Raw genomic sequence first — 27,747 nt, 5'->3', positions numbered from 1 at the left:
GCACTTGGGACCTACGCAGCTTCGGGATGTGAGAGGCACCTCTCAGCCCACCAGGTCCAAGAGGAGAGAGACTCACAGCCTCTGCTGAGTGAGCAATGGGGCAGCAGGAGCCGGGGCTGCCTCCTGCAGGCTATGGAACAGCCATTTGTTAGTCCAGGCAAGAGATTGCGTGACTCACAGCAAGTCTCCAGTTAGTCCTTGGGAGGGATGAGCAGGCGTGAGCAGCCTGTCCCACGAGCAGGGAGGGCAGCTCCCAGCTCACACAGGCATGTGCAGCTCGTTGTACTCATCCCGGCCGTCCTCATCGAAGTTCGGCTCTGCATCCTCCGAGTCCAACTGGGGAGAGGCAGAGACCGGGCTCTGAAGGCCACAGCCACCCCCAGCGCAGGGTCAAGCCTGGCACGGAGGGATCAGTGCACAGCGAGCCAGGCAGCTGGGCTGCGCTGGGAAGAGCAAAGCTCTTGCTCCTTCCCCTCCCAACAGGCTCCTTTTTTTGCCCCTCATGCCCATCCATGCATCCCCAGCCTGATGCCCTTTCCTATAAGTGTTCTTGTTTGACAGTGCCCGAATCACTGGGGCTTTTGTCCAGCACAGCAGCTCCTCCCTCCTCCCCTGCTGGCAGCACCCACTTTTGGGTGCTGCTCCAGGCGGCTCTCCAACAGGAGCTCAGGATGTTGGCAGCAGCAGAGGAGCTGCCAGCACTCAAGGAGCTGCCAGCACCCCGGCACTGTGGTTACGTGCTCCTGTGCCAAGCAGCCACAGGCTCTGGTGTGCTGCTGGGCTGTCCTTGCTGCTGTCTCAGTGGGGAAATGGAGTGTCTCTTGATGAATGAGCCACAAATGGGGAGAAGGTTGGAAGAGGAAACCCTTATTCCAGGCCTCTGTGTGGTAGGATCCTCTGTCTCCGTGCCCTAGGGTGCCCATCCATCCCACACTGCACTCCCAGGGCTACAAGCTCTGAGGAAGCCATCCACCCACCTATTGCTGTTGAACAAAGAGAACAGCAGGGAAAGACAAGACTTTGCCTGGCCAGGACCTCCCAGCCTCAGTCTGCCAAATCTCCTCAAACTCACTCCAGTGTTGCAAGCTAGACTGTGAGGACAGTAATCTGCTTACCGCTTTGAGCTCCCTGTCGTGGAAGAAGCGGGGCAGCACAAAGCGTCGCAATGGCACTGTCATGATCAGGACAAAGGGGAAGGCCAGGGATGCCACCGTAGATTTCACCACCCAGAGCAGCACAATGCAGGCCAGTTGAATGCAGGTGAAGAGATTCATCCTCCAGGTCTTCACCTAGGGAGGTAAATCCAGTCTAAGAACACATTCCACACAGATTAATGAAGACCCAACTGGCAAAACATAACCCTTCTGCACAGCATAGTACAGTAACGCAACACTGCTGCACGCTCTACCTGCCTGTACTGTACAGCAAGGCAGAACTCCGTAACACAACAGCCTCTGCGCAACCTAGCAGCATACCCACCTGGCAGTGCAGTGTCCCTACACCCGCTCAAGCAATGCATCACTACTATAAACAGTCTGTCCATATAATACCCTGGCAATACAATCCTCTGAGCAGCCTATCAGCACAAACTTGCAGCCAAGTGGGGTCACCAAGCCAAGCATCACTCTTGCAAAGCACCATCCTCCCCTCACCTGCCTCTTCTTCCTCTGCTCCTCATTACCTGGTTCCCTGCAACCTGCCTTTGCTCACCTTGACAACATAGATGTGGTCAGGGTGGTGCTTGGATGGCATGAAGATCAGGAGCAGCCGCTCGTAGAGCTGGATGCCAGTGAGTGACGTAACCCCCATGTAGAGGAAGATGCCGAAGAGCACAGCCAGTGGGATCTGCCGCAGCACATTCCCCATCACAATGGACAGACCTGCACAGACAGAGCTCAGGGCATGGTGTGTCCCACACCAGCCCCTCCACACAGCACCTAAGCCTCCATCCCTCTCCCTCTCTGTCTGTCCTGGGGTGCAATGGAAAGGAAGCTCATGAGGGGTCTAGCTGGAAGGGTTGCAGAGACGGACTGACCATGGAGGTGTACCGAAGGCTGCCAGAGGAGAGCTGAGTGTAGGTGGGGCCAGTCCTGCAGCGAGCAGGCAGAGCACAGGCTGGCCTGTGGGGCATGGATGCTACCAGGAGATTCAAGTGGTCGGCCCTGAACTGCCCCTTCACTCCTTCACCCAAGCAAAGGCTCACCGACAAGGGCAGCAATAAGCACTCCGGTCACACGCTGCTCCTTCACCTCCTCAATCTTGGGCTTCTCTCCTGGTGCGATGGCCTTGCTCATGACCGTCAGGGCATTGACGTGGGTGACGGAGCGCACCGTTGCCGCGGTCAGCCAGGGCAGCCCGAAGAGTGCGCAAAGCCCCCCCATAGTGCCAATGAGCAGCAGGTCCAGGTGGAAGCCAGAGCCTTTCAGCAGCTTCCTCTCCTTCTTGCTCACAATCAGCCTGGGAAGAAAAAGAGCCTGGGTCAGTGCCATGCCCAGCCCAGTGCCCAGGAACAGCACTGTGGCTGGGGGCAACGTTCAGTCCCTGGAGAGGGCACACATGGGGACAACAAGGAGATGGCTGAGGAGAGGGACGATGGCTGTCAACCTCACGTTAGAGGTTTCCTCCTGTGCTTGGCTGAGGCAGGTCTCCATCACACTGTATGCCAGGAGGAGGGCCAAGAGGTGATGGGAGAACCCAAGAAGGTACAGTCTGAAATGGCCAGGATCCTGCCCTTGCTCTCCCGCCGGGATGCCAGGCGCATCTCTACATGAATAGCACCAGCACCCATCCCAGCCTCGCCTGCCCAGGGGTTAGTGATGGTTGGTGTTAGCGGGGGAGGTACTCACGTAGTGATCTGTGTCTCCATGAAGATAAGAATGAAGACCAGGAGGGCAGGGATGGCAGAGGCAAACATCATCCACATCGGAAAGGTCCCACTGCTGCCCATGGGGTGAACGAACCAGCCACGCTTGTGAGGAGATGTGACCGACAGGCCAGAGGGGACATTCAGCTTCTGGTGGTGTAGCCACAAAACCCAGCAGTTACTCATCAACACACATGTGCCCACAGCTTCACACAGGACTAGCCTTGATCCTCCTGGTCTCCCTGGTCTGAACACCTCAGATGATGAGATAGCCGCCCTGACCTGAGCAGGACTTTCTCATGGATAATCCCCTTCAGTGCAAAACACCCCCTAGCATGGGCCTGTCTCATTTTCATTCAGCTATTGGAATTCCCTTGGTTTTTGTCCAAGAGACCAAGGAAATATCTTCCCTCAGGAACCCCACCCCTCTGTCAGTGCTTGCAGACCGTGGTTAAAATGCTCCTTGACCTCTGCTTGGACAAATCAAGTGTCCTGAACTGCCTACCCTTCTCTGAGGTGGCTCTTCAGACTTTCCAAGCCTCTTCTGAGACATTTTTCCAATATTGTTTTTGCAGTGTGGACCCCAGAACTGGCCACATTCTCTGGAAATGACCTCATTCTGATCATGTTCAGAGGGAATATCATGTTTGTGCTCCCATCAGAGACCACACAGATGCCTTGCTGTACATCGTCCCGACCCTCCGTTCACCAGCATTTGAACTCTTGGCTCTGTGCTGCTCTACAGCAGTTCTTGCTATCTGCCTGCGTGAGCACTGCAGGGAGAGTTTATGATTTGCATTTATGTTAATCAGCATAAGTATGAATAATATTCCTGGAATGCTCGTACTTGAGCTAAGCTGTGTAACTAAGTACCGTTTTCTGGGAAAGCTTTGTACATACATTGAGTTAATACTGAAATGATAATGCTTTTGATAATAATTGTAGAAGTGTAGAAGGGTATGAAAAGGATGTAACAAAGTACATGATTTTACTAACGTCTGATAAAACCAGATTTTTCATTGAAATTTAAATGAATAAAAATGCATTTGGATTCCGTTAAGCCTTGGGCTGTCTTGATAAAAAGCTTGCATGCTGAGCAGAAACTACCTTTCACCCTTTTCCTGATGTTAGTTGAAAAAAATACCAAAACAAAAAGATATAACTACACATCTACTAAAAAAGAGGGGGAAAAAAGGAAACCTGTGAGATGGGTTTGTTTGGTAACATTTAAGTTTATGCATAAACTGGGAAAGAGATCATTGTGTTTGAGATAAAGTGATCAAAATATTTAGTAGCTTATAATCAAGGAGAGTGTAAATATGTTAAGTACTAAACCCATGACAAGGACCCCACTGAAACCACTCTATATGCCACCCCCTTCAGTATGCATAACCAGTTTATGTCTTGTTGATAGACTGCAAGTTTTTAGAGTTACAAAGGAGAAATTAACTGCACTGAATCTCTCCAGTCCCGTAAAGCCTCCCCTACTAACAGCTGGAATACCAGAGGGATACCGGGGCACTCCAGTCCCTGTAGCTCTGGTCCCCGTATCAGCGAGACCCTTGGAGCTTCCCTTCAGCGTGGGAGTGAAGATGAAGGGAGTGTCTCTGTTTGCTTTGCGTTGTTATGGCTAAAGAGGCAGGAAATACAAATCCCCCGTTGCACAAGAGCAGACCACGGTGCTGCAGGGATCACTGCTGGGCTGCAGGAGGGGCTCTGAGGTCAGCGCTGGTGCCTACCTGCGTGTATGTGTCAGTGATGGTGTAATCCACCAGCACCATGACCAAGATAGAGATGGGGATCCCGAAGTCTCCAATGATCCGCCGAGCCTGCAGAACAAACACCCTCGCTGGCAAAGGGAACGGCCCAGCTCTGTGCACCCACCCTGCTACAGGGAGCCTGTGGTAAAGCGAAGCCCCAGATGGGGCCAGGCAGCACTGCAAAGCTGAGCACTGCTGATGAGCAGGGCAAGGGAACCCAGCCTTGACCCACCGCACATCCCACTGCCCGCATAACAAACAGTTCTCCAGCCATGCTTAAGTGACTGGCTAATTGCTCCAGCTGGCCTATTCATGTGGCGCTCCAGGTATTACACAGATGACCAGCATGTACAGAGATGTCCAAAGGGAACAAGCTGTAAGCTCTCCCTCCTATATTCTAGTTTAACAGATTTGTATACAGCCAAAGCAGCTTTCCAAAGGCACAGGGGACTTTTCAGCAAAGCTCACTGGAGCAGGACAGTGCAGATACTATCGACAGCCACCTCTGGTCTGCAGCCTTGGTCAGGCTACCATCCCTTCTGCATGCTATTTAAGGGATTGCTGGTGTTTCTTTGGGGGACGGTCCAAATGCTCGGGAGAACAAAGGGCCGTAGCAAGAAGCATTATTTTTTTGGCACGTCCCTTAACATCTGGGTCCCACAAATTTCTCACCTTTCCTCCTAAGAAACGGCTGTTCTTGAACTTGCGCATAAAGAAGGCAATGAAGAAGGTGCCTAGCATGAGGATGAGGGAAAGGAGAGCGGTGTTGGGCTGCATCCTGATTCCCAGTGACATCGCATCCGCAGAGAGCATGCTGGCATTCAGGCCACTCTGCATGTTCGGTGGGTAAAACTTCAGCAGAGGATGTTCTGCAAATACCTGGGCAGATGAGAGAAGCAGCAGGCACTGTCACTGCAAGGAGGGGCAGGGGGGTACTGTCACTACTGGGGGCAGGGGGATGCGGAGGTGTCCTGCTCTGTGGAGAGGTGAGGGCAGTAGATGGTGGGCGCGGACAATCCCAGCATCCATCACCTCGCCTCGCAACCTACCCAGCTGGAGAGGGCTGGGGAGAGAAAAGTGTCCCCTCTTTAATGCCTCCTGCAGGAAGAGAAGGGGAGACAGGCATTAGGGCTCGTCCTGCCAGCCTTTGTGGTGGCACAGGGGCCAGCTGGGCTGGGGTGTGAGAGGCCAGCAAAGAACTGCTCTGCAGAACGCCTAGGAAAGCTGTGGCTGTGCTGGCCCTGTTCCCCTGCCTCCTGTACGCTAAAGCAGCAGGTTCCTGGGGGACTGAGAGATGCGGCAGCCCATCTCCCTGGGGAAGGTTCACCTTGTACAGTTTGTAGAAGGTCTCGTAGATAAAGATGAGAGAGATGAGGAAAGCAAAGATCTCCTGGGTGAAGGGCGAGATGTAGCGCACCAAGAAGCTTCCCTCAGCTGCCACGATAATGAAGATGAAGACGATGAGCCACAAACCAATCCACACTCTGCCTGTCAGATACTCAATGCCTTGTGTCTGGCAGAACTGAAATGGAAAGGGGAAGGAGTTACTCATGGCTCCTCAGGCTGCATCCCGCATCTCCTCCTCATTAAGATCAGACTCTCCTGGAAAAAAGTATCCATATGTGCTTGGGCATCCAGCACAGACAGTGAATTCAGGGCTGGAGTCACAGGTAAACTCGCAGACTTTGCATTAACACCAGGCAGCTCACACCAAGCAGGTCTTTACTGCTCCGGTCTTTTTAACAGTACCTCCTTCGGTCTCTGCTGAAGCCATCCCACGCATGGCGCTCCCCATCCAACCCATATGGAGGCACCATTACTCAAACACAGCTCTCCACTGGTCCATGCACTCAACAGCACAAGCCTGTTCCCCGCCAAGGAGAGCCTGAGCAGCCTGCTATGTCCCAATGCATGTCCACACACAGCAACACCAAATACTTCCAGCACAAATCACACCCCTCCCTTTGCAGCTTTCCACCACAGACGGTGCCCTCACACAGAGCAGAGGTACACCTTCGTACACCACGACTGGGCAAAGCCAAAGCAGTCAGTCAGAAGTGAGGTCACAGGAGAGCAGAGAAATTTCCACTGTGCAATGGCATCGCCAGCTCCAAACTCTTGACACACCAAGGTGGAAATCTAGCTGTAGGAAAAACCATGCTTTAAAAGCCCAGAAACGGTAGGAGTCAGAAAAAAGGAGAAGGATTAGACCCACTGCTTGGAGGTACGGTGGCACAGGGATGCTTTTAACAGTGAAGAGGTCATGCTACTTGAGAAAGAAACATGTCCATCCTGGCTGGCCAGGAGATCTCTGCACACACCCTTGGGCTCATCCTGAGAGGTGGGAGTAATGTACGTGGGACATCCCAAATGGGTGGTACACTGAATGTTGTTAGGTTCCCATACAAGGAAACCTGGACACAGGTAAAAGTTGTGAATTGATCTTCAAAGGAAGCCCCAAGAACAAGAAAGTATTATGGACCAGTTTTTTAGCTTGCAGCTACAAGTGCTCATTGTGCCAGGATGGGCTGCAGCACAGGGTTGGGGGATGATGCTCCCCTCACAGTCAGGAGGTAGAGGAGTGCTGTTACCACTGTCACACCTCAAGCGGGTCAGCCCACGAGATACAGCAACAGGAGGCAGAAGTCCCTACGGCATGACCTGCAAAGGGTCAGCAGAGCCAGGGCCAGCCTCGCCTGAGCTGAGGGCAGCCGGGCAGGACCCAGGGAGTCCGCATCACCACAGTTCCTTTGGGGAGCTGAGAAACGCCAGCTGCCTTCTCCAGCACGAGGGCAGAGCGAGCGGGTGCCAAGCACGGACACTGCCTCACATGTACCTTGTAAAAAGCTTCTTCAAACACCAGCAGAGGCCCTGAGAAGCCAATGACCAGGAGCGGCTGGGCTCCAAGCAGGGAGAAGAGGATCCCTAAAACCGAGGTGGAGATTATCAGCTCGGAGACCCCCATGAGACCCTCAGTTTTCTCTCCTGGGAAAGAGAACAACGTGTAAGTGTTATAGCCTGGACACAGGCACCGTCACCACAGGCAGACAGGCTGCAGACACAGCTCCAGACAGAGGAGGCAGGTCCCCGTCCCATCAGTCAGAGGTCCCCTGTGTTGGGCAGGGAACACCGAGGGAGCCCGGGGAGCCGAGGCTGGAGAGGCCAAGCGGCAGGGAGGGGACAAGTCAGCAGCCGATGCGCAGTGCCACCGCTCTCCCTGAGCGAGCAGCACCGAAGCCCACCCCGACACAGCATCACACAGACACAGCCAGTGTCCCAGCGTGCAGAGCAGACCAGAAAGCAGGCCCATTACCTAGGAGTCCCCCGAAGGTGATGGCAGGAGAGAGAGCAGCAAAGTAGATGAAGAGAACGGCCGCGAGACACTGGCTGTGCAAGGCGTCTCTGATGTCACTGAGGTATTTGGGGTACCTGCGCTTTATGTCCCGAACCAGACCTCCAAAAAATATTCCGGTCCGCTTCAAAGGGTCGTCCTCAGCTTCCTCCTCTTCTTCCTCAGCTTTCACTTCACACAGCTCTGGAGGTGCACAGAGGGCAGGGCTTGAGCAGGGGCATGCAGGTCTGCCCTTGGGCTGTCCCACTCCCCCATACCCCGTGGAGACCTTCCTCAGAGGCGTTAAGCTGGTGGGCTCTCTGCGACTGCACATCTCGCTGCCCCCAGCTGCCCCCAGCTGCCAGAGCTGCCCACAACCACTGTCCTGCCTCCCCTTGCCCCCCTCCCCGCTGCGGGACCCAGGCCCCGCTCACCCCTCTGCCAGGCTCTGTGAGAGGAGGGCCCACTGGGGCATGCAGGGCACTAGGCACAAATTCTTTTGCCCAAATGTGAGTGGAGAGACCTTTGGCTTCCTGGACAGCCCCCTCCTTCATGGACTTCTGCTCCCTCTCCTTTCTCTTCCTCAGCAGCAACTTCTGGAAGGTGGCAATGGATTTGAGCAAGTCTTTCCCCTCCACCTCCGATGGGGGGATGACAATGCTGCAGTCCAAGAACTCGTTGATTGCGTTGAGAAGGTCTTGACGGTCATCTGCCATGTATGCAGCCTCATGGAAGTGCTGGGAGGGGCAGGGAAAAAGAGAGAGGGAGAAGGCTCAGATTGAGACTGCACCCAGCTATCTACAGCCTGGAAACACAATGCTTGCTGTGACCATACAGTAACAACCCACTCCCTCAACCCACTATTTGTCTCACTACTGCCACTCTATGACCCACACTCCTGAATCCCTCCTGTCCAACTATCCAGTGTCCCACCTAATCCCATGTCTGTCCTCCCTACCCTGTCCATCCTTTCCAGTGACCTCCTTGCTCCTGCTTTTCTCCAAGCCCCATTGCTCTTGCCCAAGATCATGCTCCTGCAGCACCTCTGCCAGCTGCACACTCCACCAGACCACAGGCTGCCCCTCGTGGGATCCCTCCACCAAACAAAATCAGATCTGTGCTTCCCTGCTAGCCTGGTGCCTCTCTTTCCCTAGGCTAGATGCTACACCTGGCCAGCCTGTGCCTGTGTTCACGCCAGATCACTATGGCTGCATCAAGCCAAGATCCTTTTCTTTACAAGCTCTGCATACCATTGCTTGGTCCTGCAGGGCTCTCATCCAGCGCCCAGCTCAGAGATGTACCAGAAGCCAGGCACCACAGAGATGAAAGACTTTCCCTGTCCCTGCAGCTCAAAATTAGGACTCCGCAACAGACCAATATCCTCATAGTCCGGTCTTGGGTTTGTTTTGAGGGAGAAGCTGCTGGAGCCCTAAAGCACCGCAGATAAAGCACAAGACGCAGGACCTGAGCAGGGAGCATAAGAGACTCTTGGGAGTCTCCCCATGGGAGGGGGAGGGAAAATAGGAGTCTACAGCATGAGGGAAGCCATGCAAGGGAAACCAGGCAGAAAAGGGGAGATAGTCCTGACAGCAAAGGCAAGATGACAAGGACAGACTCCAAGGAGACCGTGAGGGGACAGCACTACTGCAGACAGGCAGGGAGGTGCTGGCAAACAGGCGGAAGTGCTGCATTGCCTCTGGAAGGTGCCTGCAGAGAAAGGGCTGGAGGAAGATGAACAAGTGAACAGCCTGTAAAGCAGGTAGGGGACAGCTAAGGTCCTTGTATAACACAGACTCCCTGGAGCCACAGCTTCAAGCTGTAAATGATATCATAGTCTCTTCATGGCGCCAGCCACTGTGTAACCTTGGTATGGCCAGCCCCAGCTGCGGCAGCTGGCTCCCTTCTTCCAGCAACAGAGGAGCAGAGGCTCAGATGAGTGAGATCAGCCCACAAATGCAGTGCTGAAGCTGGAATATGGCACCTCACCTCTTCTGGCTCAAAACATGGTCTCAGCTGAGCCCTCTGCAACTCCTGGGAAGGGATCTTTCAGTTGGGACCCCTCACTGCCCATGACCCACCTGCTCTGAGTGGACCTTTTAGTCCCCAGTTCAGGGAGAGATGTGCACTGGTGGCAGGACAGGCAGGTTTGTTACTCAGTTATAGTTACATTGCACCAGCCAGGAGGACCCTGTGAACCTCTGGTTCTCCTGTCCTGGATGTATGCAGCAGATGCTCAGATTGTTTTTTCTTTGCCTTTAATTCCTTACCAGGATAACAAATTTCACTTTCCTGCTATCTAGCCAGATGGGGGACTTCTAGCAGTGCACATGCTTGGCAGAAAAACCTTTCTGCCTCCTTATTTCTCCTCCTGCACGGATATGCTCCTCTGCATGGTCGCCCCAGCCATGGGACTCAGCTAGAAAGCTTCATCCAAACTCCTGACGAACAGTCCCCAGGCATGGCTGGGTCTTCTCATCAGTGTGGCCTGGGCCAGGCATCATGGTTACAGGCACTGCTCAGACTCCCCTCATCTCTGTGAAACGTGAACTGAACACAGCTCCTCTAACCTTGGGCAGTCCTTTGCTCCTGCTTTTACGTACAGCCCTCTTCTTCATCCAGCCTAGCACTCTCTGTCCCAGTCAAGCATCTGTCATACTCTTCCCTCTGTACTGGAGTATCCTAACATGGTCAATCCAGGCTGCTCTTAAAAATCCCAGGTGCTCATGCCTGCCTGCCCCACCTGCGCCTTAGCACAGCATCTCTCAGCACTCTCATCCCAGGACTGACTTCTGAGGAGCTACCAACGCTCCCTCGCCTGACCCTGCATTACCGCCTGTCAGCTCCTCACCTTGTCGGACATGAGGGTGGAGATTGAGCGGCCAATTTCATGGTAGTCCATGTTGGCCTGGCTCGGTCCCAGCAGCACAAAGATGAATCTGACAGGAATCGGGACCTCCAAGACAGATTCCAGGAAGACGGCCTCATTTAGTCGGACAAAGGCCATAGTTGGCTGCTCCAAGAACTGCACACAACCTACCAGGAGGCAATGTTTTGAGCAGTTAATCACTGGGGTGAGCTGCAGTGGGCTGCCTTTAACAGTGGAAACAGGGGTTTCGGGGATTCCCACAAGCCCTGCAGTCCTGTACTTGTCTCCAGACCACTGACGTAGCATTGAGCTTCATGCCGAGGACTGCTGAGCTTCATGCCAAGGACTGTTCACTGATTATTCTCAAGCAGTGCTACTTTCTTTAGCTCTCCCAGTTAGCCCATTCTTAATCTCTTGTGCATGGGCTCTACTTACACTATAAGGGGCCAATTTTAAATCAGAAGGTTGCTTTCCACTAAGCCACTGCCTTATGGAAGGAAGTCTCTTACATGTTACGTTTATCAAACAAACTTCTAATCTCATCAAAGAATGAAATCAGGTTTGCTTGACATGACCTATTTCCCATAAACCTCACTGCTTGGCAATAATTACATTCTTATCTTTTAGCTTTTTATTAATTGAATCCCATATTAGCTCTGGCATTATTTTGGCTGGGAAGGATGTCAGGTTAAACAACCTTTAGGTACTGGATCACTGTCCTTTCCTTCTTGAGCACTGATGCTATGAGCTTTCTTCTGTTTTTTTCATATGTTCTCTGAATTCCTAGACTTTTTTTTTTTCAGATGAAAATGAGCCAGTTCTCTAAAGACTCATAGGTGCAAACTGCACAGTTTGTTTTACAGTGTCCCCATCTCATCAATGCTTGGCAGCCTCCTCAATTCCTAACAGATTGGTAAGTACTCCTGCATCCTCTAGCACACCAGCCGCTTCCTTCCCATACCGAACACTAATGTTTATTGAATAGTTGTATTTCTCTGGCATCATTACTGATCTTTCTGCCATCTGTGTCAAGCAAAAAGCTGTGTTCTGTGTTAGACTGGCAAATCTGGGCCATCCGAGTGGCAAAGCAAATCCCAAGACACAGCCTTACCTCAGAAATGGCCAGTGTTTAGTTGTCTGACTATTCAAAGTGCATTTATGAAGCTGATTTGGCTTCATCATGGTTAAGTATCAGCTTGGTTGAGCTGTCAAGCCTCTTTGCCCAAGCTTTTCATCTACTGGATAGGGAATGACATTTACTTTGCTTGTAGTGTACATATACACAAAATGTAGCTACATTTGCTGAGATGTTAATGCCAGCAAAGTGCTGAGAAGGACTACTCTTGTGGTCAGAGGGCACCAAGCTCACTGATGCTCAAGCCTACCCACCCATAGCCCAGCCCTCTTGTACAGAGATATATCTCCTGGCAGCGCTATGGCCGATACCCGAGACCTTGCCACCAGCCAGGTGTCACCATAAACTCAAAGCTCCTTGGCACACACAGCCAGCAACCAATACTGGCCAGGGCAGGTCCCAGCTGCTGGTGAGGTGTGAAGAGGCCAGACGGAGAGCAGCGATGGTCAGAGGACAGCATGAGGCCCGTTAGCCGTCAGTGCCTGGCCATCAGTCCCTCAGGCACCACTTACCCCACTTCTGAGCTGCAAAATGGGATGTTCTGGTGAGCCTGGTGGGACTTTCTCCTCTAAGCTTGGCCCCAGCTCCCAGCAGCAGGGTCTGTCAAGCTCTTCACATTCAGTACTTCTTAATTTAAGAAAATAACTACCCCAGCACCCCTTATGCTTACTATAGACAGACAAAATGTGTGCCGTCACCAAAGGAGAAAGTGTACAAGGTTCCCTTCCCAGCTGAACTTTGGGAACATGTACAAGATGTCCAAATACCCCTCAGGAGGGAGGGCACAGGCAGCTGGATGAGACCAGGATCTGAACTGGTCTCTTTTGGCCTTGGGGGTCTTCACATGCCACCTCTTACCCACAAGGACCACTGTGGCCTCTGCATCTTCAGGGATCTTCTCCATCAGCTTCAGGTATTTACGGTGGCCCTCAGAGTTATGGAGATGCAGGTTTTTCTGCCAGGGAAGAATAGAAACAAGTAAGGACGGAGTCCCCATGCCTTGACTTCCCTGCACAGCCTTGCACCCCACTGGCATATCTGCAGTCGGGCTTGCCTCGGCTGCACGCCCAACACCCTGCTTCACAGACGAGGCACCCTCACAGCAAACAGCCACCCTGAAAGTGCCAGGGCCATTGCTGCCATTGCGTGCTCAAGCAGATACTTGCATACAGCGTGAGGCTAAAATTAGGTCCCGAAATCATAACGCAGTGACCTGATTTCTAGTGCTCCAAGTGATCCGGGGGAGCTCAGCCCTTGCAAGTACAAGGCCCCCCATGAAGGGGCCCAGAGGTGGGCACCAAGGGCTGCCACTGGCTAACAGTTGTCCCCAGGGTGTGGAAAAAGAAGCGGTAACCCCCCATGTCACCCTCACCTCCTTGCACTCGGTCTCATTGGCCTTGGGGTCAGCCATCTCAATGCGCTCTTCCCCCATGAGGGGCACGCAAGTGTCGGTGGTGTGGTTGTGGTGGTGGTTCCCCACAATGGAGTTCATGCTGGAGCTGGAGTGGTTCCTCGGGAAGAAGCCCTCTTTCTCATCATTGGGGTGGCTGAGGGGGAGAGTGGTGGCCGTGAGGGGACCCACCTCCCTTGCCACCTGGGGCTCGCAGATAACCCCGAGCCCTGGCAGCCCTCAGCCACGTGCCACCCACCTGTGCTTCAGCAGCAGGGCGCGCAGCACGTTGGCTCGGTCTTCTGCTCTGATCTGGTCAGAGATGATCATGGTCTCCACCATGAGGTGAGCAATGCCGGGCAGAGTGGTCTGCTCCAGGTCAAGGAGGACGGCACCTGCCAGCAGGAGGGGAAGAGCCCTGCTCCTAGTGTGCAGCGCTCCCCGCTGCACACACACTCTGGGGACACAGCCGTCCCACCCGGAGCCAGGAGCAAGGCTTTGGCTGGGGTATGGATTCTCTCAGTTGAGAAATGCCCCAAGTCCAGGTGTCCCCTGTCCTCTGTGTAAACCCTTGTCCCAAGAGAATCCAAAAGCTCCAAGATGCACTAGTAGCTCTGGTACCTCCCTCTCGTTTTGGTCTCCCACCCTGACCGAACTTGACCTTTCACACCAAAGATGGGTCAAAGACCTGCAGGCCCAGGCACAGCTGAGTGTCACAGCTGCCACGTGCCTGAGAGCAGCAAAGCAAGGCAAGGAGCCAACACAGGCACTCTCGGGCTAATGCAAACCCTGGCAAATGGGCTGCAGGACTGTCTGTCTCTACAGACCCTACACAGAGCCTAGACACGGACACTGTTGGAGTCTCTCCAGCGAGGGGCCAAACAGCGACAGAAGCTGTCCAGCAAAACCTGTCCCAGAGCAAGACACAAACCCTGGCCCACGGTTCCTGACTCACCGTGGGCAATCGTCTTCCTGAGCTCCAACAGGCTGCGGAAGGACAGTGAAGCCACATGGGGTTTCCCCCACCTTGCTGTGTCCTCCTCTACATCCTCCTCAAACTTGATCCAGCGGGCCGTCTCCCTCCAGTGCATCTCCTGGTTCTTATCCACCACCAGCTCGTTCAGCTCCACGAACACCTAGTGCGAATTCAAGCGAGGACATGAGACCTCCCCAGATGCATACAGCTCTATCAACAATACATGGAAAGCCTCAGGTTTGTTCTCAAGGTACCACTTGGTCTAAAGCACTGTCTGAGCAAACATGGCTTAGTTAACCAGAGGTTTGGTGAAAACAAGCAGCCAGAACAAATATCACTGGCAGCATGGCAGAAGCACCAGAAAGCTCCAAGTCAGATGGCATGGGCAGAAGAGAGAAAATGATGCAGTGCTGCACCCCTCTACCAAACCGTGACAGTTTTGTCCTCTGCCTGCTTCTTGGTTTCTCCCCAAATTTCCCACACTTACCAGAGATGGTGGTGTTACTGTGCTGCCAGCTTCCACAACAGCACTACCATTTCTGTGACTCTTTAACGTCTTTCCTAAGGTTGAAGCTTTGTGATTTCAGAGAAACCTCTGCTTTTATTGAAAAAAGTGTCTTTTCAGCCCTCATGATAATGGATAAAAGCTTGAAATGTCACCCCCAAGGTCATGTAAAGAATTAATTATATTGAAAACACATTTATTACTTTACAAAGTGCCTGTTTCTAGTCCTGATTTATGCCTTCTGAACAAGTGTGGGAGGACAGCACATGGATACCTCATGGGGCTTTCTATCCAACTTCTTCTTCTTCTTCTTTTTCTTGACAGATGGAGTTGATGCTAATTTTTTGCTTGTCCTGGTGATCTGACTCCGAGATGGTTTTTTCATCAAATGCCTCCTCACACCAGGGTTATCTTCAAAACGGTGGCCTGAAGACATTGGAAAGGAAAAAAGACCACCAGTGTGCCTAGTGGAAACACACTGTCTGATAGGGAAACACATCCAAGCCCACCCTTCTCTCATTAGCTTATGCTAGCAAAGCCCTGGCAGCTGGACCACTCACCATCATCCTCCAGACCTTTGAAGATCCTTCCTGCCTCATCTACCTACTTGCAGCTCTTCCAGACATCTGACAGCTAATTCCTTCAAGAAGAAGGCTTCTTCCCAGGCTGTGCATACACTGGGGCATCACTGCAAAAGCTTTTATTCATGGTACCTGAATAAGTGGGGCATGAACCCTTCCCATACTTCCTCAACGAAAAGCAACCTGAAGCCTTGTCTGCACAACCCTGTGCCCAGACAGCACAGGCAGGCCCTGGCTGGGGCTCATTTCTCCCACTGGAGGAAGGCCTGGTGCTCAGCAAGCATAAAGGGCAGTGAAGGGGAAGGATATTTAGCTGCTGGTCTGGGAGACGCATAGAAATATCAATGGCTGTTTTATTTAATTGTGCGATGAGACTGTAGGATAACAGTGCAGACTGGGGCTGGCATGGAGGCTGGGCAGTTAACTCCAGCTATCGCTGTTTCTAGATGATCTGCAGTGCCACTGTAATGCCCTCTGAAAGGTCTGCGTTACAGAGTTTGGCTGGCTGAATCAAAGCCTCCTGAAGCCTCCAGACCCACCACCAAGCTACCAGTGCTGTTGGCTAGCCAGCACCCACCAAAACCTGGCTACAACTGTGCCAGCCCCATTTGCAATTCCAGAGAAACAGCACCTGGGCAACAGCCTGCCATGGAAAGTAGTTTCCCTGGACACTGTCCAGAGACAGTAAGTGTGTCTTCCTCAGCACAGACATCCCATAGGGATGGGGAAAGCCTCAGAGCCCTGCTCCAGGATGGGCAGGCTCTCCCAGGTAGATCATGGAGTCAGGGGTCTTGCTCAGCTTCGGTCCATCAAAGCTTGCTGGCCCTGCTTGTAAGGCAAAGCCAAGGTCTTCTCCCTGGGGGACCAAGGGCAGCTCTCCGTTGGCTGGGATGAATGTTCAGGCTCCACATACCTTTCTGCACTTGGCTTCAAGACCTGCAGCTCTCAGGGCATGAGAGGTAGTGAAAAGCACTGGTCTTGAAGGCCAAGTGGTCTCTTTGATGTTGCAGGAAAATATCCGTGCATCTCTGGCACAGAAAGACACAGACCAGCATCAGGCCAGGCATACCATGGCCTTGCTCCTTGGAAATCTGGGTCGCTAAATTAAATATAAAATGAATCAATACTGACCCTCAGGGCATTTTCCCCCATTGGCTGCCCTGCTGATGCACATCCCATGGACAGCTGGACTCCTCCCTGCTCCACTTACTGCACTGCAATGTCGATAGGAGCCAATAACTGCCCACCGCTACGAATCTTTCTGGAAGCTGTGCACGTGTGGGCCTTCCTCGGACTTCTGCATGGATTTCTCAATTCCTGCGTGCACGGCAGCCACTTCATTGCACTTGGTGTTGATCCATGCATAAACAAACAGGTCACCACGCAGATTATCTTGGTATCTGGCACCAATCCCTGCAGCTTCTGATTCTCCTGTGCATCCTGGGAGTCATTCTTACCGTGTCCCTAGAAGAACAGGGCCAGAGGATGCTCTGCCCAGCAAGACAGAGTGCTCACCCAGAGCACAGCAAGCCTCCCCCGTGGCAACGCCAACCTGCCATGCAGCACTCCTCAGCAACAGCCCTAGAAACCACACACAGGCGTTCAGCCTCAGCCACCGAATGGCTGGAGGACAGATAAAATGGAAGGAGACAAGTTTCCTGCCAGCATCTCCAGTGACTCCCACGCTCGCTGACAGGGACAGGAGCTGGAGTGCTGCAGACTCAGAGCGAGCCGGTGAAGGCACACCTCCAGAGCCCTACAGAAGAAAGGAGCAATCCACTTTGCTGCTCTCCCTTGGCAGTGTTTGTGGCCACTGGGATGCCAACTGGGGGAGACAACTCATAGGAGCAGGGCGGACACACGGGCTTAATTTTGGAGGAGGTCACCGGCTTTGGGAGCCCCAAGCAGAGCCCAGCTGAGGTGTTCCAGGCTGCTCTGCAGAGAGCCTTTCTGCATCCCCGTCAGATTAGTGCTTCCCCCAAATGAAAGTCAAGCTCAAGTGAGGGCCTGAAGTCTGGAGTCCTTACTCAGGACAGGATCTTGGACTGAGACGAAAGAGTGATGTGCTCTGCCCTCCTTGCTTGAAGCCAAACTCCCCAGGGTGAGATGAAGCAGCCAAGGACAGCTCTTGCTGTACCTCCTCTCCAGTGCTCCCCAAGAGCAGAGCATGAGCCAGTGACAATGTCTGAGGACAGAGCATGATTCCTACGGTGACTCCACTACGACAAACTGGTATGTCACCCTCCCACACAGCATCTCCTACAGTCTCTTCCAGAAGATCTTCTTGCCGCATTGGCTTCCATCAGTCAGATTTCTTGGGATGACCAAATTCCTCTTCTGCCAGCTTACATCTGAAGATGACAAATACGCCTTGGCACTGATTAAAGTCTTCCCCCAGAGCGCCTGTGCTAGTCAGTCCAATTCAGAGGGTGATGGCCTTCAATTTGTGTGTTAGCTCCTGCATCCCTCCTTTCGCTACCCTCTATCCACAAGCAGGAAGCCCAGAAAGAGGCATCAGAGTAGTTGTACCAGTACTAGAGAGCAACTTGCTAGCCCAGCATCATAGGGATGGTGCACACTTCCCATGCATCCCAGTGGTTAAGTTACAGCAAGGTAAAAGAGATTGAAACCCCATCTTTTGGAATATTCCAAATTAGACTAAACAAAATGCTAATCAACATACAGTAAGTCACAACCCCATGCTGGCTTCTGGAAAAAGCCCTGCCCTGCCCCACACAGAGCCCAAGTCTCTCCTAGCTGATGCTGAGTTCAGTGTGATAGGACCAGCTAGATCCTCCCAGATCATCCCTGCTGCCATCCTGGTGTCCTTGCACAGCACTCCCCATGCTCTGAACACCGAAAGGAGAGCAAGGAGACCAGCTCAGGTCCAACTAGCACTCTGCTCTGCTCAAAAGCTATTAAATTCCCCCTGGATCTAAGTTGGTCCTGGAAGAGGTACTGCCAGGTAGTAAGTAGCTGAACAAGTGGCACTGGCTGGGTGCGAGCTGGCTCTGCATGGAACCGACTCTGGTGTCTCTGCCACCTCTCTCTGCAGGATTAATCCACAGTGTGGATTCATTGTGCAGAAATAATTAGGAGTTGACTGTACAGCACATCCTATTTCAAGCACCTGCAGTATTAGCTGTAGCAATCAACGAATGTGTTAACTGTTAGCAAGCCAAATTTCCCCACTTTATAACTGATGCGTATCACATCTTGCAGAAGTGATCTGCCCCTTCTACCTTCCCAGGAATAGCCCTCCTTTTCCGGGTGAACTTGGGGCAATTTCTCACACTTTTAATGTACAGTTTGCTCAGCTCAGGACAGCTGATGGAGCCAGTTTCTATTTTCAACTTTGCTGCTATTATACTGCCTATCACTTTACAGCAACAAGTATCAGACCCAATCAGAAGCAAATCCCCACTTGCTGGTCCCTGCAGAAGCACATAGGCAGACATTTGTTCCCTGAAGGGTTGTAAAGATGGGCCAGCTGAGAAAGAGAACATGATGCTGTGACCGGGAGGCAAGGGACGTTAAGCTTTTTGCCTGAGATCACGTAGAGAGGCTGTGGCAGAGCCAGAAGATGAACCAAGGCATCCTGAGTCCCTGTTGCAAGCACTCTGCCTCCCCACTCCTGCGTGCAAAGCCGGTAAGTGGGCAAGTTCTGGGGCCACGTCACCCTCCTGTGTGCACTCCTAAAATCCCTTGAAAAATTAGACCATGATCTGGATGAGGATATTTGGGCAGCTGCCACAGAGCTAGGGCTATGAACAGTGTCACTCCCAAGGTGACGCACAAAGCCACCCTTTAACTGTGAGTTACTACCATCCGCTGAGGAAGGACCGCCTGTGCGAGGTGGGAGCGAGGCTCCGGTTTCTGTGGGGTCCCTGGGACAGCTCAGAGACCCGGACAGCTCCGGGTACGGAAACAGATGTGGAGAACAGAAAGACATTCTTCGCTCTCAGGATTCCTATGCTCTCCTTCCCTGCTTTTCCCACCCTCACTTCCTTCCTCTTTTCCCCCTTCCAGGCACCCTGGCTAGCCTCCCATTAGCCAGTTTCACAGCCACGCTCAAGCCTGCAGACATAGGGACTAGGTTATTTTTTCCTCTGGGCATTAGGCTACGGTGCAGAGCCGAGAACCTGATATCCACCGCTGCTGTCGGATCTGCAGCTCGTCTCAAATTCCAGCAAAGAGAGAGCAGTGGCACACTGTCACCTTGTGCCAGAGATGGAAGGGGAAACAACTCTGTCCTTATACACACCTCAGAGCAGCTGCTTTCTCTCTGGCCATGGCACAGGCCACATCCTGATAAGCACAAACAGCAAGATGCAGCTGCCTTCAGAGCTGCTCAAGTGAGACACACGCAGGGAAGCACCTCAGCACTACGACACAGATCTGTACAAGGACCTTGGACAGACACACAGACACCAGGCAGCTCCTCCAGCATCCCCAGGCAGACAGTTGGGCAGACCATACCTTGTCTAAACCAGAAGATCAACCTGACACGGAGAGGGTGCAGACAGCAAACACAGGGTGGGGGATACGCACTTTAGCTGGGGGCTCTGTTCTACGGCTGCAACCGTGGGGTCACTGCTCCGGTACTTACAGGTGGGCTCCCCGCCTGGGTAGCCCAGATGGTTTCTGATGGCCTCCCATAAATCATAGTCTTCAAAATTGAAGGCAAATTCATCAAAGTCTTCATAGCCGAGTGAGTTGCGAATGCAGGTGCTTATCGCTACCTCCGGGCTGCTGCCCCCATCCGATTCCTTCGCTGCCTCCTCTCTCTCTCGAAGGGTTGTCATTTTGTCCTTGCGAAGGTCAGGGGTCAGGTGCCATGAGCCACTCACCTTCAGAGGAGGGGCCGGGGTAGCCAGGCTGATGTGCAGAAAGCAAGCTGCCCCTGGGGGGGCTTCACCGCAGCCCTGGGGCCAGCCCCGGTGCCTCGCTCCCCTCCTCACAGGGCATGAAGGTGCCGGCTGCAGCAGCCCCTGGGGACTGACGAGGTCCTGGGAAGGCTGGCTCCACCCGGGGATGCTTCCGTGGGGGGCTGCCCCACCAGCTCCTCAGGAGCAGGGTCCTTGCTCTGCCACGGGGTCTTGTGCCAGCTGCCCAGGGACGCGGCGCCTGTGGCCCGGGGACAGCCAGGCTGTGTGTGCAGCACCGCTTCTCTCCCTCGCTCCCCTCTGGTGTCTCCCTCCCTCTCCAGCCTGCAGAGCAACCTATTGAATTCTCCATGTCCTCGGGCCCGGAGCGTGCATTTCCATGACGTCTCTTCTGCCTGCCCTCACGCCGTGCACAGGGGCAGTCCCCCTCTGAGGCGGTCCGGAGGGGGCAGCTGCCTCTCCGCCAGGAGAGCGGAGGCGAGGGGAGGCTCCTCACCTCAGGTTTTCTGCGATGCCAGAGCTGGCGTGTCGCACAGAGGGCTGATCGCTGGGAAAGTGTGTCAGGAGAGGAGAGAGCTGGGTCTCAGGGAAACGCAGGGAGCCCTGAACCAGAGAGGGCAGTGGGGCAGGTGAAGGAGCAAGTATCCGTGGGGTGGGTGTGAGTAGAGGTGCTGGAACCACGGGGACCGGTGCTGTGCACACTGCAAAGCTGACACAGAGGAACCAGGGCTGGAACAACAGGGGCTGGGGGACAGGGAGGTGAGAACCAGGTCCTGTGGCAGGCTGAAGACCATGCCTGGAGCTGCTAGGGAAGAGGGCAAAGCAGGGAGAAGCAAGGGACACGCGCACTAGTAGCATAGGTAGTGTCACAAAGCCTCACTTTTCATGCCGTCCAGGTCAGCAGACGCCAGCATCTGGGCCTCGGCCTCATCCGTGGGGACGCGCTGGTACGCCGCGCTCTCCAGCGTGGTCATGCTGCCGATGCACATCCTCTCCTTCAAGTCATAGGTAACCCGTTGTCCGCTCGCCACCTGGCCCCAGGGCTTGCGCTTCTCCCACCCGCGAGACAGACGTTCCCGAGGCCCGGGGAGGCTGTAGGAACCAAAATGACTGATGGTAGCAAACGAGTTGAGTGAGGATGGGCTCTAGCCCCTCTCAGGGGCTGAGGTCCCTTGGCCCAGCCCTGACCAACAAGTCCCTGAGGAGAGCCAGGAGTCACCTGTCCCAACACCTAAAGATTGCCCCTTCTGCTCCTCCTTTCCGCCACTGCAGAGTGGGATCAGCTTGTGGTCAGTGTTGGGGACCCACCTCTGAGTCAATGGCCTCATGGTCCCCCGACTCGGCCAAGCCCCCTGGGGCTTCCCAGCCTGCAGGTCAGCAGAACCGTGCAAGTTATCTGGGAGGGAGGATACTCCATCTCTGCAGCCCAGTGCCCCCAAACCTGCACCCTGGGGATCCCATGGAGGTCACAGGAGTCCCAGGGAGTGACTGTCCCCCCGGGGAGCAGCTGTGTTGCTCTCAGCCGCTCTCCCTGTAGGCCCCATGTCCCCTCTGGCTCAGCAGGCGAGTTCAGGCTGGGCACAGCCGCTACCCCCGGGGACAGGGTCTGTGCAGCGAGCCCGAGTCAGGGAGAGTGGCAGGCAGCTCAGCACCACTCTCCTACCTGCGGAGGGAGGCAGGGCCCTTGTCCTGCAGCAGGTCGTCAAAGCGTGGCACAGGGGACAGGATGCCACACTCCTCCTCCACGTGGAACTGCGCGGGGGCCAGAGTGCTGCCGGACTCCTCCTCATCGCTGCCGATGGTGAACTGCAGAGACGATGGTCCTGACAGCAAGAGCCAGGGCAGGCAGCCTTCGCCCCAGTCCCTGACATGCAGATCCTCCCCATGTCCCCACCTCATAGAATGGGCCACACCAACTTCCCCCACGTGCCCCGTAGCCTGGGACTGGCCATATTGAGCTCCCCCCATATCCTATACACCCTAAGAACAGCCACATTGATCTTCCCCCATGGGTCTTACACCCCCAAAATGGTCACGCACACCCTCCCCAGCATCCACCCCAAGCAATGGCTTATCTATCACTGTCTTCCAGCGCCCATCTCTGCTAGGCAGGGACAAAACCACTCTTCCCACAATATCGCACAGCTACAACCTCTTCCCCTTGAGCAGCAGACTCCCACGACCACACGCCCTGGCACCCTCCCAGCATCAACCCTCCCTCTGCCTCCCCGCCGGCCTCTGAGCCCTGTCCAGGTAGGGATGCCCTAGCCTTGCCTTTGGTTTGCTTGGGGGCTCCAGCTTAGGGGATGTGTCCTTCCCACGAGCTTCACCCTCAGACTCTGCAGAGATCTCTTTCTCCTGGGCCTCTTCTGCCTCAGACTCTCCTTCTTCCTCTTCTTCTTCCTCTTCTTCCTCCTCTTCTCCCCCCTCCTCGTCCTCTTCCTGGATGGTGGGTGTCACCTCTGAGGGGGGTACTGAGGTTTTCTTCTTTTTCCTCCTCCTTTTTTTCCTCCTGCTGGCACGGGGGGGCCTCTTTTGGAACTTGAAGGCAGAAGGGAGGTGAGTGGAAAGGGGATGATGGATGTGGTGCGAGGTTTGGCGGTGGACTGAGAGAGAAAAAGAGAGTCAGGGGCAGGAAGAGGCTGGGAGGAACCTGCCAGACGCCCCTCCAGGAAACAGCATGGTCTGGAGATCAAGGGCCAGGAAGGGAAAGGAGAGCCACCAGCCCGCAGGGACATAGCAAAGCTCTTTCAGTGATGCGGCAGGCTGTGTCCAGCCTGGGGTGGCTGGGGAGGCAGCCCCCATGCAGTGCCAGATCACCCCAATGCAGCTCCACTGCCCTGGGGAAGGCAGGACTCCTCTCCCAGCGCTGCCGAAAGCCATTCGCACGGCTACGCGGAGCTGCAGTGGCCTGCCAGAGGCACCATCCCCTTCCTAAACACGGGGAAACATTTCTCTCATTCTCAAACAAGCACGATCTGGGCCCTTTACAAACATTTCTTTCCTTCATGGCGTTCTTTGAGTTAAATAGATGCACCTTCTTTAGCCCCCAGGCTTTGACAGAAAGTCCCTCCTGCACACGCACAGGAACCACAGACAGATGCAACCTAAGTTGCATCCCAGGTACTGTGAGGGCTTCTGCCCACCAGTCTCTGAAATTCAGGTTCACTTAGGAAGCTGTCTTTTAAAAACCAGGGTAAAAAACAGGGCAGAAGGACTTTTCTTTAAACTAATCTACAAAGAGAAATTCATACAGGCTTGACCTGGGTCTCATGGGAATTACAGAGTGAGAAGAAATTAATGGCATTTCTGAGCCTTCGCTCTAAACCAACGATAACGCACCATGCAGAGAACAGCGTAAGCTCAGCATCTCCCTGCGAGAGAGAGGAAAGCCGTTTCTGCCAGGTCTATCTGTAGGCACAAAGCCCCCCATAGGCAGTCTGCAGGATGCACGGATCCTGGGGCTGCACCCGGAGCAGTTGAAATCACGGGGGCACCAGCCACTTCGCAAGGGGGCTTTGCTCAGCAGCTCTTCCTGAGGAATTGTTTCCAGCCTGTTTTGATTTGGTTCCTTCCCAGCTTTCCTGTGACATGGCAGCAAAATCTGTTTATAGTGAAAACTACCTTCAAAGGAGATTTTCAATGGAAGCTATAACCTTCTCCCTGGGAGAGCCAGGCAGGTTCATTGTTCTGCTGTCATGTTTCCTTTCCTTTGGTTTCTCAAGTCTTTTCTCCCTTGTTTCCCCCCTTGGGAACAGCATGGATATTTCACACACACCCCTGGTTCAGCAGGAGAGGCTTGTGGCAAGATTAGAGGAGACTGGGAATGGTCAGACATCTGCAAATTGAAGAGTTTGGGCTCTTTATAAACACTTTTTCCTCCAAAGTGTTCTCTAGTTCTTTGACCTAACTAGATGTACCCTATTTCACTTGCAGGTTTTGGCAGAAAGGCCCTCCTGCCCCGCTGCTGCACTCCCATAGCACTGCTCTGCATGCCACGGATAGGTCAGGCATGTATTTCTCATGTAAGAAGAAGCAAGGAAGGCCCCAACCGTACACTCATTGCTCCTTCTACAGCACAAAGCTGCTGGTGAGGGCATAGCCCATCTTTTCCTTCTGGCTTGTTCACATCAGCCCAAGACAGAAACATTTACATTTTAGATCAGAAGGAAACCGAAGCCTTGGGTTGCAGGGAAGGGCAGTGATGGTAAATGGCTGATCTGGCACAGAAGAGGGGACCACTGCTCTTCACCGCTGCACTCGGCTCTCCTTGTGTCAACTGATCTTGTCTCCACAGAGGTGGCCTGGAGGTGGTAAACACATACCTCTCCCAAACACAAAAGGCTTCATGCCTTCCTCTTCTTCCTCCCTGTCCTCCTGCAACTCCTGTGTGCCCAGCCCCTGCCCTCCTTCCCTGCTCCGTTCCTGTCTGTATGGAAAGTTATTGCCAAACCAGTGTCCTAGATGTTTGATTACACTTCTCAGTGAACTTAAAACAAGAGATACAAAAAAGTAATTTGGACAGGGAGCCCAGAAGGAAGAGCCTACATATTAGGAATTCCTGACTTTGAATAGGGCAGGAAACATTTCTAAACCCAGAGAGCATTCACCTCTATGGCCTGGTATCTTATCTTTCGAAGTCTAAAGACCTAGCCAGATCTTCCAGCTTTAAGAACACAAACTGTATAAAACTTCGATAACCAGGGTTGACGTAGTCCTAGATAACAGGGATACATCAGGAGCTCAGAGGAAAACAAGCTTGATTCTGACAAAGAAAGGAGGACTCTCCTATTAAGAAGAAAAAAACCTCGAAACAGTACAAATCTCTCGTCAAATTTTCAAAGAAGCTTCTGCCATGCATGCTCAAGCAGATTGTTCATGTCCTCCAAGCCAATCCACACACCTGTGCACACAGGCAGAGCTTCTGAGCAGGTAAGTCCTACCAGCACAGGGCAGGTACTCAACCCACAGCAAAGCTAGTAGCACCTTGCAGCCATGTGCGCGAGTGACTGTGTGCTCAGGTGGAAAGTGTTACTTGAATGGAGCCTCTGTAGAGAAATGACACAAGCAGAAAGGAGCAGCTGGGGTGCGCTACAGGAACAGACTTTTACCAGCAAACTTTTACAACAGCCATTGGAAATGAGTGGCCAAGCAGAAAACAGCCTGGTGAGGTACTTGGAACATAATGTTCCCAAGGTTGTATCCCATCAAAGCTAAGCTGGAAAATAAGCAGTATCTGACTGTGGAGAGCCAGAGAGTGGGACACTCTCCCAACCATTGCTACTTGTCTGCCACACAAGCAGGCTGCTGGCCGGGGGCCTCTTCTTCCTGCCTTTCACTGCTGTTACTACAAGTTAATGCAACCCACCTACATACACCAGGCAATAGTTTACAGCCACTCTTGTGGACACACTCTCGTTTTACAGCCAAAGTGAGTTTGGGCAGACTAGTTGCCTTCATCATGGAAGGACAGTTAGAGGAATAAATATGCTGATCAGAGGAGTTCAGGTGAGATAGGTACAGCATTTTAAATTCACACCCCATTTTTATTTCGCAGTCGTTTCTTTGAGCAGATAAGCCTGATGGTTTCATGGTTGCTATTTAGAAATACACAGGCATGTCTGACTGGAGCCATCTGCTTTCAGACTGGGGAGGACAGCCTGGCTTCTGGCCATATTTGGATGTTTCTTTGCAGCCATATGGAAGAAAAATAGTTTCAAACTGGAAATTTCAACGTGCGGGAAGTGGCTGCAGAGGTCCCCGACACTGGGTGAGGAGGTGAGTGAACACCCTGGGCTGAGCTATACTGCTGCGTGGGGACGGGGAAAACAGGGAACAGACTGGGAAGAGGCTGTGGGCACTGGTCCTAAACTGGGTGTACGCAGCACTCTGGGAGCACTTTGAAGGGAGGAAGTGAATAGCGGGCTAACACAATCTGCAGGATCCCGGCACAACGCTGCAGAGCACGTGGGGCTGAGTGAGGGTTAGTGGTGAGGGTGGAAGGGGGTACAATGGTTCAAACCTACGTACATTCAAAATCTCTCTCACTGTAGCTGCGTCTTTGCTTCTCCAGATTGCTTGATGCTGATTTGCTTATCAGGTCCCCAAATCTCTCGATTGACAAAGTCTTATCCAAGTCCTCATCATCCTCGGCACCAGGAGAGGCTTTCTCTGCACGATCTCTGCCCTGCACAGAAATCGCCAGACAAGAATCAAACACTGCAGACCCCTAGAGCCCTCTACAAACGGTGCCAGGCTTGCTGAGGAGCAGCAGGCTCCACACGACAGGGCTGGGGCATAGTTTCTCACTTAGAAGCACAGCTCCACTCAAAACCAAGAGCCAGAACAGATCGGCAAGCCTCCAAGCTGCACTCTGCAGAGATACCTTACGGTCCTCCACACCTCCCCTGAGTGGCAGGTATCAAGGGACTATGTCAGTGCCTGTCTTTCCTACCAGCGGAGATGCATAGCTTTAGTTTAGCTGGAGTTTCTCTCTCCTCACATCCAACTGCTGGCCTCTGGCCTTCCCTTTGCCCAGTCTGCCATCCCTCCCTTTCTTAGACCTCCTCTGTATTTCCCCCTGGGAAACAGCATCCCTGCTCTGGTGAGCTGCCCTCGGGTCAGTGACCACCCTGTGCCTTCCCACCTCCCCTCAGCACTCCTAGGGGACCCTGTTCCCCTTGGCATGCCTTCTTCAGGCTTTTCTGCCTCTTTTTCTCCTGTTTCAGGCAGTGGGCTCTTCTCTGCCTTTTGCTGGTGAAGACGCTCCGAGAAGAGCATCGTTAGGTGACTCCTGTCCTTTCTGCCTCCTGAGCAGCTGCAGCTGGTAAAATTTTCTGTCAATATAGCCGAAATGCCAGCGCGGAGCTGTTGTGGACTCCCGTGTTTCCATGGAAACAGGAGGAGGCCCAACTGTGACAAATCTGTCTGTGCTGGGCGGAAAGAGGGAGCAAGGCGGCTTTAGCCTAGTTGTACTTCTCCCCACATCCCCAGCTGTTCCCAGCTGTGCCCCGGGAGCGGCTTTGTATCTGTGGGCGAGACTGCTTCTCCTCTCACCTTAGCATGGGCGCCCCAAGCCCAGCCTAAATGGGGAGAGTCTAATTGCAAGCTGCCCAGCTCCTCCTGATGCTTGCCTGCCCCACTCAATGGCATGTGAAGGCACAGAGACCCCACAGAACAACCTCTGGCATTTTCTGGACCACACTTTGCTGTCTGCACAGAGAGTGGACGTGGGCTTGTGGGCAGCCTCGGGGCACCCTTTGCGCAGACCTGTCCCCAGGGAACAGAGGCTGTGTCTCCTACTGCAGCAGGCTGCCGGGACGCAGGTCCCACACTCAGCCTGGCAGGAGCACGGTCCCCGGGGAAGAAACGGCCCCGCTGCTGCTGGATTCCCACCTCACCTGCTGCAGGTCGATGAAGACATCTCCTACGGGAGGGGACTCTCCAGCTGCCAT

At 53.5% G+C, this 27,747-nt stretch overlaps 1 protein-coding gene across 1 annotated transcript; it reads right to left on the bottom strand.

Annotated features, from left to right (window-relative positions):
* Positions 1–258: 258 nt before the first annotated feature.
* Positions 259–27,747, bottom strand: SLC4A3 (solute carrier family 4 member 3). Its single transcript, XM_059820114.1, has 22 exons — positions 27,694–27,747; positions 26,324–26,480; positions 22,568–22,899; positions 21,957–22,099; positions 21,174–21,385; positions 15,101–15,252; positions 14,301–14,481; positions 13,605–13,740; positions 13,328–13,502; positions 12,814–12,910; positions 10,803–10,987; positions 8,478–8,691; positions 7,937–8,158; positions 7,460–7,608; positions 5,951–6,145; positions 5,296–5,502; positions 4,603–4,692; positions 2,847–3,013; positions 2,204–2,457; positions 1,711–1,880; positions 1,116–1,289; positions 259–336 (listed from the first exon to the last, which is right to left on the bottom strand). The coding sequence occupies exons 1-22, from the start codon at positions 27,745–27,747 to the stop codon at positions 259–261; spliced, it is 3,744 nt and encodes a 1,247-aa protein (XP_059676097.1).

Source organism: Gavia stellata, chromosome 8 (assembly GCF_030936135.1).
Source record: "Gavia stellata isolate bGavSte3 chromosome 8, bGavSte3.hap2, whole genome shotgun sequence".
Taxonomy (NCBI): Eukaryota; Metazoa; Chordata; class Aves; order Gaviiformes; family Gaviidae; genus Gavia; species Gavia stellata.
The sequence above is the reverse complement of the archived record's forward strand: the minus strand, read 5'-3'. Positions and strand labels throughout refer to the sequence as shown.